This window comes from Marmota marmota, unplaced genomic scaffold (genome assembly GCF_001458135.2).
Source record: "Marmota marmota marmota unplaced genomic scaffold, marMar, whole genome shotgun sequence".
Lineage (NCBI taxonomy): Eukaryota > Metazoa > Chordata > Mammalia > Rodentia > Sciuridae > Marmota > Marmota marmota.
Genome location: NW_026000005.1, coordinates 53265866 through 53281533, shown reverse-complemented (window position 1 = coordinate 53281533; position 15668 = coordinate 53265866). Strand labels below are relative to the sequence as shown.

At 55.3% G+C, this 15668-nt stretch overlaps 1 protein-coding gene and 1 long non-coding RNA gene across 30 annotated transcripts in view; one reads left to right on the top strand and one right to left on the bottom strand.

Moving 5' to 3' along the window:
- Window positions 1-6589, top strand: part of LOC125618326 — a 13570-nt gene extending 6981 nt beyond the window's left edge. For 9 of the 11 annotated variants that reach the window (XR_007349618.1, XR_007349614.1, XR_007349613.1 and 6 more), the window contains 2 exons: window positions 328-874; window positions 1494-1616. This is a non-coding gene — a long non-coding RNA (uncharacterized LOC125618326). Of the gene's footprint in view, window positions 1-327; window positions 875-1025; window positions 1142-1493 lie in introns of those variants that run through there. The other 2 variants (XR_007349615.1, XR_007349616.1) reach the window with 2 other exon arrangements.
- Crocc2 (ciliary rootlet coiled-coil, rootletin family member 2) overlaps window positions 1-15668 on the bottom strand; it is a 59615-nt gene that overhangs the window by 26738 nt on the left and 17209 nt on the right. For all 19 annotated transcript variants that reach the window (XR_007349606.1, XR_007349605.1, XR_007349607.1 and 16 more), the window contains 13 exons: window positions 15353-15550; window positions 15021-15117; window positions 14855-14950; window positions 14519-14725; window positions 14118-14317; window positions 12743-12874; window positions 12208-12352; window positions 11714-11860; window positions 11270-11500; window positions 4167-4360; window positions 1445-1572; window positions 958-1127; window positions 265-450 (listed from right to left, as the gene is read on the bottom strand). Coding sequence is in view for 15 of the 19 variants with exons in the window: in XM_048808931.1 (XP_048664888.1) it covers window positions 265-450; window positions 958-1127; window positions 1445-1572; window positions 4167-4360; window positions 11270-11500; window positions 11714-11860; window positions 12208-12352; window positions 12743-12874; window positions 14118-14317; window positions 14519-14725; window positions 14855-14950; window positions 15021-15117; window positions 15353-15550 (2131 nt within the window). In the remaining 4 variants the exon portion in view is untranslated. The remainder of the gene's footprint in view (window positions 1-264; window positions 451-957; window positions 1128-1444; window positions 1573-4166; window positions 4361-11269; window positions 11501-11713; window positions 11861-12207; window positions 12353-12742; window positions 12875-14117; window positions 14318-14518; window positions 14726-14854; window positions 14951-15020; window positions 15118-15352; window positions 15551-15668) is intronic.

Below are 15668 nucleotides of genomic sequence, written 5' to 3'. Positions count from 1 at the left end.
GTGGGTGGGTGGGTGGATGATGTGTTGATGGGTAGGTGGGTGGGTGGATGGGTGGATGGATGTGTTGATGGGTGGATGGATGGATGGGTGGATGGGCGGATGATGGATGGCTGGGTAGGAGGGTGCTGTGGAGTACTGAAGCTGCTCCAGGGGTAACCTGGAAACACTGCACATGCCTGGTGGCAGTGGCCCCAATACAGCCTTGTGCTGGGCTGGAGAGGGGAATATGGGGCGGTGGGCCCTTGCCTCCTGTGCCCCCGTTACCTTCTGCATCTGGCGGAGGCTCTCCTGCTGCTCCTGCTCCAGGGTCTGCACTTCCTGCTCCAGGGTCTGCACTTCCTGCTCCAGGGTCTCCCTGGTGGCCGCACTCGTTGCCAGTAGCTCCCTCTCCTGCTGCAGCCTGTGAACAGCCAACTTCTTCTCCTCTGCCAGGGAGAGAACGAGGGCCTCCTATGGAGACAAAGGACAGGTGGCCAGGTCAGGCCAGGAGACCAGCAGGCACTGTGGTGCTGTGTGAGGCCCAAGGCCCTGCATACCAGGGCTGGACAACCTGGCCAGCTGCCCTCCCCTTGTCTCCAAGACCCCACAGGAGCTGGGAAGACTCTTCAGGTCTCAGCGCCACTGTCACACATTCTTCCAACAGTTCCTGCGCCTCACCTGAACCCCTACCCAGTGCCACTGATGGACACAGGCATAAAGTCCTGCCAAACACAGCCTCTGGGCCCGCGGACGGCTCAGGTGGAACAAGGCTTCCTCCAGCTCCCGGCTGACCGGTGGGCCCAGCCCCTTCTGCAGAGGGAGCCGGCTCTGCACACCCACCTGCTCCAGCCCAGGGGCTCGCTGGGCGGTCTGGTGCCACTGCTTGAACGTGATGGTGAGCCACCCGGGTTCCACCCCAGGGAGCATGTGACAGACACCCAGGAGGTGGACAGTCCCAAGGTCCCCTGGGAGGCAGACCTTCTCCCTCTGGAGCCGTGCCAGGTCCTCTTGGTGGGCCAGCGCCTGTCTCTCCAGGGCCAGCTGCAGGTCCTGCTCCTGCTGCGTCACCCGCCACTGCAGCCGCCCTACCTCCCGTTGCAGCTTTGCCTCCTGGACCGTCCAGTCCCTGTTCAGTCTGTCCATTTCCACTGCAAAGCCACAGGTGTGTCAGGCCCACCTGGTGCAGAGCCCATGAAGACGCCCCTGCTCCTCCTGTGGCCAGCACATGGCCGGGTGGCCAAGCAGAGGCTCGGTCACAGGGAGTGGGCCGGAGGCTACACCCAGTTCTGAGCCTCAGGCTACTCCAGTGCAGGCCAGACAGGCTGGTGGCCTCCTCCGTGTGGCCCCTAAGTTACAAGAGCTCCAGGCCCCATTTGTGCCCCCTGGGCCGGGGGTGTGTGGGCAGTACACCTGGGGATGGGTGTGTGCTCCGTGGGGGAGGGCGAGGGGAGCCACCCTGGAGCACCTTGTAAGGCCTGCTGCTCCAGCCAGGCACTCTGGGCCTCTCCCTCCAGCTGTTCCTGCTGGACCTGCAGCTGCTTGGCCCGTTGCTGGGCTTCAAAGAGGCTGCTCTCCAGAGAGTCCCTCTCCAGCCTGCAGAGAAGCATCAGGCGCATCACCCAGGAGCTCCTGCCAATGAGGAGTGGCTCTGAGCCAAGGCCAGGCCAGCAGATCAGAAGACCAACAGGGATCCTTCATTTCAAGTTTCTAAGAATGAATTGGACCCTAACAAAACTGTTTCAGGTGGAATAAAAAGTCAAATGCAGAGACAAAGAACATTTACTAAGTCACAGCAGAACAACTCAGAACCAAAAAAATGGTAGAAAAACCTCAAGGGTACTTTGTATTCTTCTTAAGCAAGACCTGAAAACCAGAAGGGAAAGAAAGTCCAGCAGCTCTGAAGAGAGAGACGGGGAGTATTCCTGCAGAAAAGAGTTCATAAATCAACTTAAAAGACGGGGAACAGATTGGAAGGAAATCTGCACTAAACGTATAAAGGATTAGCATCCATCACATGCAAAGAACTCCTACCAATCAACGAAAATCTGCTGGTCCTATTTAAAAAATGAGAAAAAATGACTGTTAAACACAAAGAAAATACAAATGGCTAAAAATATGAAACTTGCTAGACCTCATAAATGCCAGGGAATTTGAACCACAGTCGGTGTTATTGATCACTTATCAGATTAGCAGAAGCTCAACAGTGACAGCACTGTGCGTCGGCAAGGCCGGGGGCTCTAACGCGCGTCACGTGGGCTGCAGTTCCACCCACAGGTGCCCATTTTACAGAAACACGGACGTGCTGACCACACACATGACCGTGCTCACTGGGGCTTTCCCGGGGTCCTCACTGGGGAAACGGGAGGGTCTTAGAAGTCACATGTTGACTCTGCCCACGGTGCAGCTGTCAACAAGGGCAAGAAGACAAGTTTCTATTCTCTCCTGGCAAAGAGTCACCCCCAGCAACCCGCCACACTGGAACTTCACACGCAGTGTGATGGCGTGTGCTCGGCCTATGCACACAGATTGCATGGATGCACATGCTCAGAACACGAGAAAGCCTGAGTTACTGGCATTTCATCAGTGACCAACCCGCCCCCCCACATGCCATGTGCATTTATGGTGAAAACACAACCCAACAACACACACCAACACAAACGCTCAAAGCACACAATCCGGAAGTGCCCAGAACCCCTCAGCTGGTGCACACAGGCAAAGCTCTCTTCCCGTCCGTCCGCCTCAACCTGCCTCCTCCGTGACTTGCACCTGGCTTCTACCAGAGGTGTGGCCTGGGAGTCCGCCCCTGCGAGTCCGGCCCAAGAGCACCTCCTCCGTAGCTGGGCCCCAGGAGCAGAGGCCCCACATGCCGCAGGGTGGAGTGGCCAGGGCCAGCGGCCTGGGGAACAGGTGGGAACCTGTCCATTCCCCTTTGTACAGCAGACCTGTGCATCTGTGGGGTCCTCAGAGCCAGGGGCTGCCGCAGGATGCCTGCACCCGCCATCAGGATTATCTGAAGCTCACCAGCATGCAGCCCAGAGCCAGCAGAGAAGCGGAGAGAGGGGGACAGATGTGCTCTGGTTGAGTCCCCACTGGGCTAGTGGCTTTCTGGGCTGAGGGGCTGCTGTGTGCAGTGGCCCTGGGTTCAGTGGTCAGGGCTGAGAGCAGGGGCCATGGGACAAGATCCTGGCCATGGAGGGCTCTAACCGGGGTTGTGTTTGGGGAACAGACATTCCCAGGGCCAAGGAGCCAGCAAGGGCAGGCCTCGGGCCTGTGCTCCCGCTGGCTCTGGGCGGCCTTCCCAGGTGTCTGCTCTGATGGCATTTGCAGGAGAGGTTTTTCCACGAAGAGGTTTGAGGACCTGAGACTAAGGTTTCTCACACCTCCCAGATTCTGGACCCCAGGAGGAAATCTTCTAGACACTTAGGTGTTCCCAAGAAGAGCTCAGTGGTGGGGAAAGCCCAGCCGGCCCTGGGTCTTTGCAGAGGCCTTGGAACCAGTTCAGGCCATGGGCAACACTCTATGGCACCACCGATCCTGCCCACAAGTGCCCATTTCAACTTCTGGACATTTCTCTTGACTTTGGTCTTTGGGGCTCCCCCCGACTCTTAGCCTTGTGCCTCCTGGGGTGCAGGATGGGCTTTAGACCCAAGCCTGTACTCTGAGCCCTGTGGCTCCAGCTCCCAGGCTGCTGCAGGGATGCCCAGAGGTTCCAGATGGCTGGCGGCAGCACCTCAGGGACTTGTGGGGAGAAAGGTTTTTTGTCTGCCGGAGGAAGGCCCTGGTGATGGCTGACCTTCTTTTGCCCTCTCCAGGTGAGCCCACCTAGCACTGAGGGAGGAAGGAGCAGGGTCCTGAGGACTGTGGGAATGCCTGGAGCAGCCTTGTCTGAAGCTAGGTTCACTCGGAACTTCTCAGACCTGTGAGCAAGACATTCCACACCTTCCTGCCATTGGTCTGAGCCAGGTTTCTGCTACTTGACACCTGTCTTGGGGAAGGTGACCCCAGGACTCTTCCTGGGTGTCCTTGTATAGAGACGCTGTGTGTCACCCCAAGGCACTCTTTCCCTCCCTCAAAGCCCACCTCCACACACAGCAGACCTCCATGTGCCTCCCACCACTCCCACCACCCTGCACGTCTCTAGGGTCAGGGCCTTGGAGACTCGCTCTGACTGGCAGGCTCACGGGTACCTGAGGTCAGATGCTTCCTCAGCTGACAGCTGCCCCTGCCTCTCCAGGGCCTCCTGCTGGGCCAGCAGCTGGACTCGCTCCTCACTCAGAGCAGCCTTCGCCTTCAGGGCTTGCTGCAGAGTGTCCATCTGGGTGTCCTGGTCCTGCAGGCTTTGTGCTAGCTGCTTCTCCAGGGCCTCTTTTCTGCATGTGACCTGGGGGAGGGGGACAGTGCAGCAGAGAAAGAGAGTAAGTGGGTAGGTGCGGGGGCTGCTGAGGGAAATGAAGGGCGTTGGAAGAAGAGACTTTCTTCAGACTGGCCCAGAGGCGAAAGTGGAGGTAGTGGGTAGACGTGGACGTGTTGAACCTCAGAGTGCACACGCACCTTTTAGAATAGAGGGGCGCTCAACTCCCCGAACCACAGCAGAGATGCTGTTAAACTGGGCTCTTCCAGTGAGGACCCAGCTGCCAAACTTCATTGGGCCACTAGTTTCTAGGGGGCAGGACACATGGTGTGGACGTGTCAGTAGCAGTAACAGAGGAAGAGTGGTGCCGGCCAGTGGTTCCACAAGGGAATCAAGAGGTTAAGACAAAGTGTGTCCCAGGAGAGAGCAGGGTTCAAAGGAGCCAAGCTCCTGAAGAGAAGGGAAACAGGAATGAGCCCACCATGTGCCATCTCTTCTCTATTCAAACCATTTGCTGATTTAAAGTCCAGGCTGAGAAACTGACATGCCAGGGAACTAACCTCACGTCATCTCAACAGACTCAAAGAAAGCATTTAGCAGAATTTAGAACTCCTATTGATTTTTAAAAACCTCAGCCTACAGGAATGAAAGGAATATTCCCATCCAGCACAGGCCAGGTTTCAAGTCTTATTCACAGAAGAGCTTGACTCCAGTACTAGTGGTGAGTCAGGACTGGACTACCCTTCAAAACAACCTGTGTGCCTCCGTCACTGATTGGATAATAGTGTTCATTTCCTACTTTCATTGCCTCTCAGAACCAAAGATAAAGCCCTCAAAGAATGGCATTGTCAATAATGTCAAATTGTTTATAAAACTTTGTGTTCATGATATCTGGCATTTAATCAACATGACCAGGCATACTAGGAGACAGGACCACATGACAAATACAGCAACACACATAAAAACAGAAAATAGACTAGACACTCCCTCACCCCCACCAGCTCTCCAGATATCAGAGTTGTCAGACATAGAATTTAAAATAGCTGACTAGTATGTTCAAAAACCAGATTGTAGGATGTAGAACTGGATACTAAGTATGAAAAGTATGATTGTAAGATACCATGGCCAACATTAATAAATAATAGGTGAGTTCAATGGCAGATTAGACAAGGTAGAAGAAACAATGAATTATCAGGAAGATAGGCCAAAGAATACTCTGAGTGAACCATGAAGAGAAAAAGGATAGAAAACACTATAATAGAAGACCAGGAGAAAGGCCCACCATGTGTGTAATTGGTCAGATTCCAATTCCTTTTTTTTCCCCAGATACCAGTTCTGACAAAGACATTACAAGAAAAGAAAATACAGACTAATATTCTCCATGAAGGTACAAGCAAAAATTCTTAGCAAAACATAAATTGAATCTAAAAATATATAAAATGAATATTAACTCATGACCCATTAGCATTATCTCACATATGCAATGTAGGTTTAGAATTCAAAATAGTAATGAATATAATTTATCCAATTAACAAAATAAGGACAGCAATGATGTCATCTCAACAGACTCAAAGAAAGCATTTAGGAGAATTTAGAACTCCTATTGATTTTTAAAAATCTCAGCCTACAGGAATGAAAGGGAATATTTCCAATCTGATAAAAGGCATCTATAAAAGGCATATAAATAGCATCATAGCTAATATTAAACTATTGTATCATTGCTGCATGACTGAGTTTAGTGGAAGGATAATCACTCACCATTTCTATTTAACTTTGTTCCACAGGTCATATTGTATAAGAGAAGGAAAAAGAAAAGATATTGAAGAAGGAAGTACAGTTGTTACTCAAAGGTCCACCACATGAGTAATTTGTCAGATTCCAATTCTGGCAAAGACATGACAAGAAAATAAAGTACTCATGAACATAAATGCAAAAATCTGTACTTATAAAATGATAGTATATAAATGAATTTGTCATGGTCACATGATTAAAGTCAATACATGACATTCTATTCCTATATATTAGTAGTGAACAATAGGAAAATGCAATTGAACCAGCAATGCAATTTACAATGTCAAATCTTAAAGTTAATCTAATAAAAAGGCCTCTATGCTTAAAACTATAAAACATGGCTGCCATAAATAAAATATAGACATGATTCTCCTTGTTCATGGGTATACTATATTCATGGATAAAAGACTCATTGGAGTTAAGATTTGTAGTCTCCTCAAATTGACCTATAAACTCAACCAAATCCTATTCAAAGTCCTAACAGGCTTTTTTATAGGGGTGGGTATGAATTGACAAGAGGATTCTAAAATACAGATGACTGTGCAAAGAATTCAGAAACAGATTAAAAAAAGAAAGCAAGTCGGAATACACGTACTACATAATGTTAAGAGTCTCTATGATCAGACAGGAGTTTTGGTAAAAGAATGAGGAGATAGATTTATGTGCCGAGTCCCACGTGTACAATTTATTTTCAACACGTTGCCAAGATCATTCAAGGATGAAGGAGAGTTTCTTTAAAAAATGGTGGTGGAACAGCTGGATATTAGTATGAAAAATAAGGGCCTTAGTACGGTGGTTCTTGAACTTAGTGTGCAACAGAATCACCCAGGAGGGGGCCAATCAAATTCCAGATTTCTGGATCCTCTTCATGGAGCTTCTGAGTCAGTGAGTCTTGGGAGGGGCATGAGAATTTGCATTTTAAAAGTCTCCAGATAGGAGGCTATCTTCTTGTCCTTAGGCAAAAATCTCTTCAGAAAATACTGACTCAAGAACTGGGGATTTGTTCAGTGGTCGAGTGCTTGCCTAGTATGCATGGGGCCCTGAGTTCAATTCCCAGCACAGCAAAAAAAAAAAAAAAACCTTAAAATTAAAAATTTGCCAAAGTTAAAATTTTATGTCCATCAAAACTATTATTAAGAAAACATGGGCTGGGGCTGTAGCTCAGTGGCAAAGCGCTTGCCTAGCATGTGTGAGGCGCTGGGTTCGATCCTCAGCACCACATAAAAATCAACACATAAAATAAAGGCATTCTGTCTATCCACAACTACAAAAAAAATAAGAAAAAAAAAGAAGACATAAAAGTAAGACACCAACTTGGGGAAGAATTGGCAGTGCATCTATCTCTCTGATGAAGTACTCGTGTCTGTGATATAAGAAGAATTTCTAGATACATCCACAACCAAAATATGAGAACACAATCTTAAAAATGGGCAAAAGACCTGAACAGACATGAATATTCAACAAGCATGTGAAACACCAGTAACTCACGGGCCAATGTAAATTGAAAGCTTGGTAACTCGTGACTTCACAACAGAATAGCCAAAAAACTCAACATCAAATGTTGACAGACCATGAAAGTGAAAGATCTTGGATAGATTCTAAGATGCAGATTTAGAAACACCCAGTTATCAGCAGAGTCTCAGGGGACGGGACCTCGACACGGGAGAGCAGCTACTCCTCAACGGGGTGACTGTGGAAGGTGCTGGATTTCAGTTGCGAACAGGGACTGGAAAAACAGACTTTGAACAGGGAGGGAGGCCTCAATGCTGAGCGCCTGGGTGGCACTCTGGTGGCACTCAGAGGACCAGGATAAGGTGAAGACACCCCAAACCCAACCAGGAAAGGCCTCAGCACCAGGCATGAGTGCATCCATACACCTGTGGTCCCCAGAGCTGCCCCGGGAGTGGTCTTAGTCAGCTTTTGGCTGCTGTGACCAGAAGACCCAACAAGAACGATTTCAGAAGAGGAGAAGTTCATTTTGGCGCCTGGTTTCAGAGGTCTCTGTTCGTAGATGGCAACTTGTTTGCTCTGTGCCCAGGAAGACGCAGCGCATCATGGCGGAAGGGTGTGGAGGGGGAAGGCAGCTCAGGACACGGCTGTCAGGAAGCAGGGAGAGAGCTCCACTCACCAGGGACAACACAGAAGCCCAAAGCCACAGTCCTGGGACCCACCTCGTCCAGCCACACCCCACCTGCTTATGGTCACCACCGTTAGTCCCCTGAGTGGGTCAATCCACTGATCAGGTCACGACTCTCATTCTCTAGTCACTTCGTCTCTGAGTGTTCTTGTATCACCGCACACATGAGCTCTGGGGACACCCCTTATCTAACTCAGAACAGGAGCCTACCCTTTCCGGTGTCTGGGAACCAGCAGCAGAAGTCCGACCCTGACCCAGCAGGCACTGGCCTTGAGGACGGGCCTGGCTATGGGAGAAATCTGAGACCAAGCTGCTCAGAGCTCCCGGTGAGGGAGGCCAAGCTATGAACAAAAGTCGCTTGGCCATTACGTTGAGTCAGCTTTTTCACTGCTGTGACTAGTGGACCGGGCCAGGACAACGATAGAGAAGAAAGGTTCATTGAGGGCTCCCGGTTTCAGAGGCCGGCTCCATTCCTCAGGGCCTGAGACGAGGCTGAACCTCATGGTGAAATGTGTGGCAGGAGGAGGCGGCTCACATCATGGTGATCAGGAAGAGAGAGAGACTCCACTTGCCAGAGACAAATCTACACCCCACAGCCACGCCCCAGTGCCCACCTCCTCCAGCCACGCCCCAGCTGCCCTCAGTCACGGCTCAGCTGACCCTCAGGTGGCTGATTCACTGACTGGGTCAAGGCTCACAGCCCAGGCACTTCTCCTCGGAACCTCCCTGCTGGCTCACACACGAGCTTTGGGGGACACCATGACAAATCAGGACCGTCCACCTGGAACCCAGCCAGGGGAGGGAGAGTGCCTGGGTGGGGCCACATTCGGAGCCGAGGGGTGGTGTGTCGTGGGTCGGCCACCGCCCCGCCCCGCCTGAGGGCCGAGATGGGCTCCGGTGCACCTCCTCTCTCTTCTTCTGCCCTTTCTCCTTTATTTATTTTCTTCTCCTTGTAACATTGAACATTTAATTTTATTTTCTTCTTCCATCTCTTTCTTTCCTCTACAATTAAAACATCTTTTTTTTTTGATATTTATTTTTTTAGGTGTAAGTGGACCCAATATTTTTATTTTAATGTGGTGCTGAGAATCGAACCCAGGGCCTCACATGTGCTAGGCAAGCGCTCTACCACGGAGCCACAGCCCCAGCCCAATTAAAAAATCTTTAAGTTCATCTTTTCTTTCTCTTTTTTCTTCCACTTTCTTGTTTTCCCACTTTTAAATTTTTCCTTTTTTTTTTGTATTATTTTCTTCTTTTTAAAAAAATTGTGTGTGTGTGTGTGTGTGTGTGTGTGTGATCTGTGTTACTGGGGATTGAATCAAGGCTTCATGGATGCTAGGCAAGTATTCTACTGAGTTACTTTTCCAACTCATTTTACTTATATTTTGAGGCAGAGTCTCACTATGTTGTCCAGGCTGGCCTTGAACTTGTGATCCTCCTGCCTCAGCCTCCCAAGTCACTGTGGTCACAGGCGTGTGCCACCCCTGCGCCCAGGCTACTTAAAGTTTTTTTTCTTTATTAATCAGCAACTTTTCAGCTCATTCTGTATTATTTTGCCCTTTCCTATCGTCACTGACGCTGCGGTGGTGGCTGTTTTTGTTACGACTACATTTCCATACCTGGTTTGTTTGGACCCAGCAGTCGCTGCTCTCGTTCATGTTCTTCTTTCTCAGTAGGCTGCGGATTGAGCCCAGTGTCTCAAGCATGCTGGGCAGGCGTTTTGTACTGACCTACACCCCCAGCCCAGTTGTAAGAAACTGTCTCAATCCAGCCGTGACTCAGTCCTGCTCAAACCTGAGCGAATGATTTGTCTTCAACAGAAGGCGAGATAAAAGTCTCCTGCTGATGACTCAGCCCCAAGTAAGCAGGGCTAGGGAAGCCCGAAGTCCTCATCTTGGCTATTCACCCCCGTAGCTACAGCGAAGAGACAAGGCAGCTGCTTCAGACACCACACCGTGAGGGACCGGAGCAGAGGTGGCTCCCACACCCTTTCCGACCGCACGAGTCTGGAGGAGTGACCATAGAGAGTGACCTGATATACACAACTGTCTGCCTGCACCTGCCTGAACTTTCACAGGGTTCCCACCTTGTGAGACACACAGGGTCACTTAGGTTCCCACACAGCATGTGCTGTGTCAGACTCACTGATTACACCCCCAAACCATGGGGAAACGCACTGGTCTCCATTTGGAACTGAGCTCAGCACTGTGCACAACCTGGCTTTCCTGGACGCATGCGCATTAGGAAGCCCTCACACAGAAGATTAAGCAGATGCATAAATCTCAACATTGAGACACAAAGACTCTGAAAAAACAAGACAACACGGCTTCTTGAAAAGCTAACGGCTCTAGAAGATCCCCGGCTGACTCCAAAGATACACGAAGTGCATGAACGTAAGATAAAGGGTTCAAAAGACTAATTTAAAAAATGACCGATGAATTTAAAGAGAACGCAAATAAACAACTGAATGAATTCAGGAAGGCAATTCAGGACATAAAAACCAATTTAATAAAAAGTAGAGATTCTGAAAAAGAACAAGACAGAAATATTGGAAATGAGAAGCTCAATAAGTCAAATGAAGAATTCAGCTAAAAGCCCCACCGCAGACTAGATCCAGCAGAAGAAAGCAGACCGGGGCTGGAAGAGACAGTTTGAATGAAAGAAGCCAGACTCAGAAAGACAAGTGTCACAGGTCTCTGTCATAGTGGACCTGGGGCTAGGGGGATGACACCAAAATGTCAGGGACCAGGCACACTAGTGCACACCTGTGACACCTGAGGCCAAGGCAGGGGACTCCTAGTTCAAAGTCAGCCTCAGCAGTTTAGTGAGGCCCTAAGCAAATCAGTGAGACTTGTTCTAAAATAAAGAACAGAAAGGGCTGGGATGTGGCTCAGGGGTTAGGACCCTGGGTGCAAACTCTGTACCAAAAAGGAAAGAGGAAAGTCTGGTGCTGACTCCCTGGCGCCACGGGGTCCACAAGGCCCCGCCACCTGTCCACAGCCCGGCCTCACCTGGCCCACCTGCTCCTGGAGCTGGGCCCTCTCACGCCCGAGCAGGGTCACCTGCCCCTCCAGCTGCTCCTGCCGCTGCTCCAGGCGCCCGCAGGCCTCCTGCAGGCCGCTGCGCTCTGCCCGGGTGCAGGCCAGCTGCTGCCCCAGCTGCCCCAGCTGCTCCTGGGCAGCCTCCTGCTGCTGCTCCAGGGCCTGCCGTTGCTCCCGCAGCTGGTCCCGCTCCTGCTCCAGCTGAGGGCAAGAAGGAGGCGTCTGCAGCAGCCCCACCCCACACACCCTGGCCCCACGAGGCCAGGACTCTGCCCAGGCCTGCCCTGGGCACTGCCCTTCCTCGCTCAGGCCCCTGTCCATCCCCGACATCCCCTCTCAGGGAGGGGCCTCGGTCCGGAAGGAAGAGGATCTGGGGGTGAATGAGCCGAGGCCCTGGAGCTGGGCCCTGCTCACCTGGAGCACCGCGTGGCTCAGGGAGCCCTTGTCCCGGGCCAGCCCCTCCATCAGGGCCGCCATCGCGGCCAGGGAGTCCCGCTGCTCCACCCCCTCCGACTTCAGCCGCGTCACAAGCAGTTCCAGGTCAGCGTGGCGGGACTCAGCCTGGGGGCAGTGGCCATGCAGAGGGATTTCAGGGAGGAGCTGGAAGATCCCCGGCAGAACCCCGGTGCTGGGAGAGAATGAGTCCCACCTGCGGAGCTGTGGGGCTGGGCCTGGGTGGGACGTGGAGGAGGCCCCTCGTGGGGGTCTCTGGCAGAGAGTGGCCCCTACCAAGGCTCCAGCCGGAGGGGTGACCAGGCTCAGGGAGAAGCCTGGGAAGCAGGCGTCCCCGGTGGTGGGGCGGCTGGGGCTGGTGACTCGGAGCCAGTGTGGGCAGGGGACCCAGGTGGGCACGGAGAGGGTAGGGGTGAGGCCTGGGAGAACCTGGCACTGAGGGGCAGGGCACGTACCCGGGCCAGGGCACCGCGCAGGCCCTCCCTTTCGCTCTCCACGAGGTCCCGCTGCAGCTGCGCGGCACTCAGGGCCTCCCGGGCCTCGGCCAGCTCCCTCCTGAGCCCAGAGACCTTCTCCTCCAGCTGCTGCAGGCGCCTCTGTCTGAGGTCAGGGGGCAAGGCGTGAGGTGGCCTCAGGGTCAGTGGGGATGCCCAGGAGACCACAGGCAGGGCTACCGCTAGCAGCCCCTCCAAGCACAGAGTCCTGTGAGGAGCATGGGGTTTTGGGGTCTCCCCAGGGTGGCCTCAGGCACATGCCGGGGGAGGTGGGCACACACGGGGAGGACACCCACTTCTGCTGGCCCACAGGGGCCGACTACGGGCTGAGGCCGGGGTCTGGGCTGGGCTGGGCAGGGAAGAGCCCTCTGCCTCTCACCTCCCTGCGGTGCAACAGGTAAGGCAACAGGCCCCCAGTGGATGGACTCTGAGGCCAGAGAGGGACGAGATGGCCCAGGCTACACAGCTGGGCACAGAGCCGGTTCTCTCTGCCCACCTGGCCTCCAGCTCCCGCTCGCTCTGCCTGTCCTGCTCCGCCCTCCGCAGGAGGCTCCTCTGCAGCTCTGCCTCTCCCAGATCCGCCCTCGCCCTCAGCTCCTCCACCACCATCTCCAAGGCCACCTTTTCCCTGGGTACACGGGAAGAGGTTAGGGTGGCCCCAGGACCCACCTGGACACATTCAGTGTGTGCCCAGGAGGGTGGTCAGCGGGACATGGTGGACATGGGTCCATGGAGGTTGCAGCAGGTGGAAGGGGCTCCTGGAGGCACAGGCAGGGTCAGGGCTAGGGTCAGGCTTAGGGCAGAAAGGAGCCCAAGGCACAGGGGCCTGAGTCTGTGTTGTGCACATGCTCAGACCCCTGCTGGCAGGGACACCTCCCTGGCTAGCACACCCCGACTGCGGCTCTTCCCCAGGACCAAGGTCTCACCCCCTGTGCCCTGCTGCACCCAGCGTCGAGTCCGTCTGCCCTGTCCTCCCCATCAGCTGCTCCTCCTCCACTCTGGCCCTCAGCATCCTCAAATGACCCTTGGAACCGAGCCCTCCTCCCTGCCAAGGGGCAGTCAGGCCTGTCCACCTGACCCCAGCAGATGTCCCTGCCCTCTGTTCCTGAGCACTGTGGGTGACCCTTCCTCTGGGCCACGCCCTGCTGGCCGGCTCGCTCTCCTGAGCCACAGCTCTCTCACCCTGCACCCAGCCAGCTCCCTGCTGGGAAGGACCCTCTGCCCCTGGCCTCATGCCCCTGCTTCACCTGGATCCCCACACCCTGGTGGGGCTGTGCCCTCTGCTTGCCCTCTGTCACCTCCCCCTGTGCCTTGCAAAGTGGCACTGGGACTGCTGCAGTGTCCAGCCCTCCCTCAGGCCACCCAGCGGAGCTGCTGTGAAGGGTGCAGGTCCAGCCCCCTCCGCAGGGACGAGAGGGCATGGGAATGCATCTGTCTGCTCCTGGGTGGTCACCTCCTGCAGGAAGCCTTCCTGACCTGCAGCCGGCTCACCACAGGCCCTCACCATCACAGCCCAGGCAGAGGCGTGTGGAAGCCGGGTGTGCATGAGGGGAGGCCGGAGCTGGGGTTCCGTGGATGGCTACCAAGGGCCTGAGGTCCTGGGGGCACAGGGAAGGGCCTCCCAGAGGGAGTCCTGCGGCAGGCAGGCGGGAGACAGAGCCGCGCTGGGCCTGCTGGGCTGGGGCTGTGGTGCCTGGAGGGCTCAGCCTGTGGACAGAGGGCAGTCGGCACCGGGAGGAGGCCCAGTCAGGGGAAGGGATCCCCTGTGTACAGTAGGACGGGGACACAGGGCAGGGGTGACTGGCCCTCCTGCATGCAGTGTGGGTTCTCAGAGCCAGCCCTGCTGCCCCGGCCAGGCCGCTTCCTGCCACCTTCCCAAGAGCTCTGCAGTCCTCTGGCAGTGCCTGGCCTCACGCCTCTGGGCCTCCAGCCTGCCCAGGAGGGCCTCGTGTTCCTGAGTCCTGCTCTGCAGGAGCCTCTGCGAGGCCCGAAGCTCCTGCTGGCACGTGGACAGCTGCTCCTGGAGTCCGGCCGTGGCCTCCCGGGAGGACTGTAGCTGCAGACGCAGCTCCTGCCGGGCAGGCACCCTGTGAGCCGAGAGGCCCCAGGCTCCGACTCCCCCAGAAGGAACCTAGAACCAGAGCCCTCCCTGGCTCTGTGGGGCCCCGGGCCCACCAGGGCAGTGGAGGGGTGGGCCTGAGCTGACCTCCCCATGCTGAGGGAGACACGGCGCAGCTTTGCCCCCACTGCCCCGGGGACCACAGCCGCCCACCTGCTCCCGATGCCTCCGTCTCTCAATGGCTGTCTGCACGGCCCGCAGTGCTGGGTCCAGGTGGGCTGGGGAGTGGGCCCGTGGGGAGGACACAGCCTGGCGGGGCGACGTGGCACGTGGGGGGCTCCTCAGCTGGCTCCGTGCCTCCTGGCCATCAGTGCTGCTGCCCCCTGCCAGCTCCAGGCTCCCGGAGTCCCCCAGAGCCACCTTGAGGGTGCAGAGGGGAAGGGGCGGGGAGATGCAGGCTGTGAGGAAGTGGGACCTCCCCGCAGTCCCTTGGAGCAGGGGCCCTACGGGTCGTCCTGGCTGTACCACCAGGGCTCAGGATGGGCGCACCTCTGTGATGCTGGCCAGCACCCGCTGCAGGGATCCCACCTCGTCCCTCAGGGTGTCCATGGCCAGCCGGCCCCCGTCCCTGTCGCGCTGGGACTCCTGCAGGGAGAGACCCTTAGCCAGGCAGACAGCTGGCCTCCAGCCCAGCTCCCATTTCCAGCCCACGAACCGGTCTCTGGCCATCGGTCCTGCGGGAGTCCACGGTCCTTTCCCGTGACCCATTCTGCTGTGTGAGCTTGTCCACCAGCAGTGTCTGCTCCGAGAGTCTGGGGAGGAGCTGGGGGTAAGTGAGGGGCCTGGGGATGTCCTGGTTTTGTCCAGATTCCTGCTGCAGTGGAGCCTCCCTGCGGGGCCAGGGCCACCCTCTGCTGATCTCAGGCCTCTCCTGCTACAGAGCCTTCAAGGCTCCCATGGTCTCAGGAGTGAAGCACAGACCCTGAGCCAGCCTTCAAGGCCACACCCTGGCAAGCGGAGGAGATGTGGGTGTCCTTCCTGGCTCACCTGGCCTGCAGCTCCGCCTTCTCTGCATCCCAGCGGCCCTGCAGCTGCAGCGTCTCCCTGACCTGGTCCCGCAGCCGCTGCTCCAGGGTGGTGGTCGGGCTGCTGGCTGCCAGTCGCAGGTTGGAGTCGAGGCTGCGGCAGGCTGCGTGCAGACGCCGGGCTGTCCAGGCGGCCTTGGCCTGCATGTCCGCGAGAGCCCTGGAGAAAAGGCGATGCTGTAGAGGAGCCTCGGGACCTGGGCAGGCGCTGGGCCAGGAGGTGTGCAGCCAGGTCACATGGCCACTGGCCGTCCTGGGGAAGCCCCGCAACGGCAGGA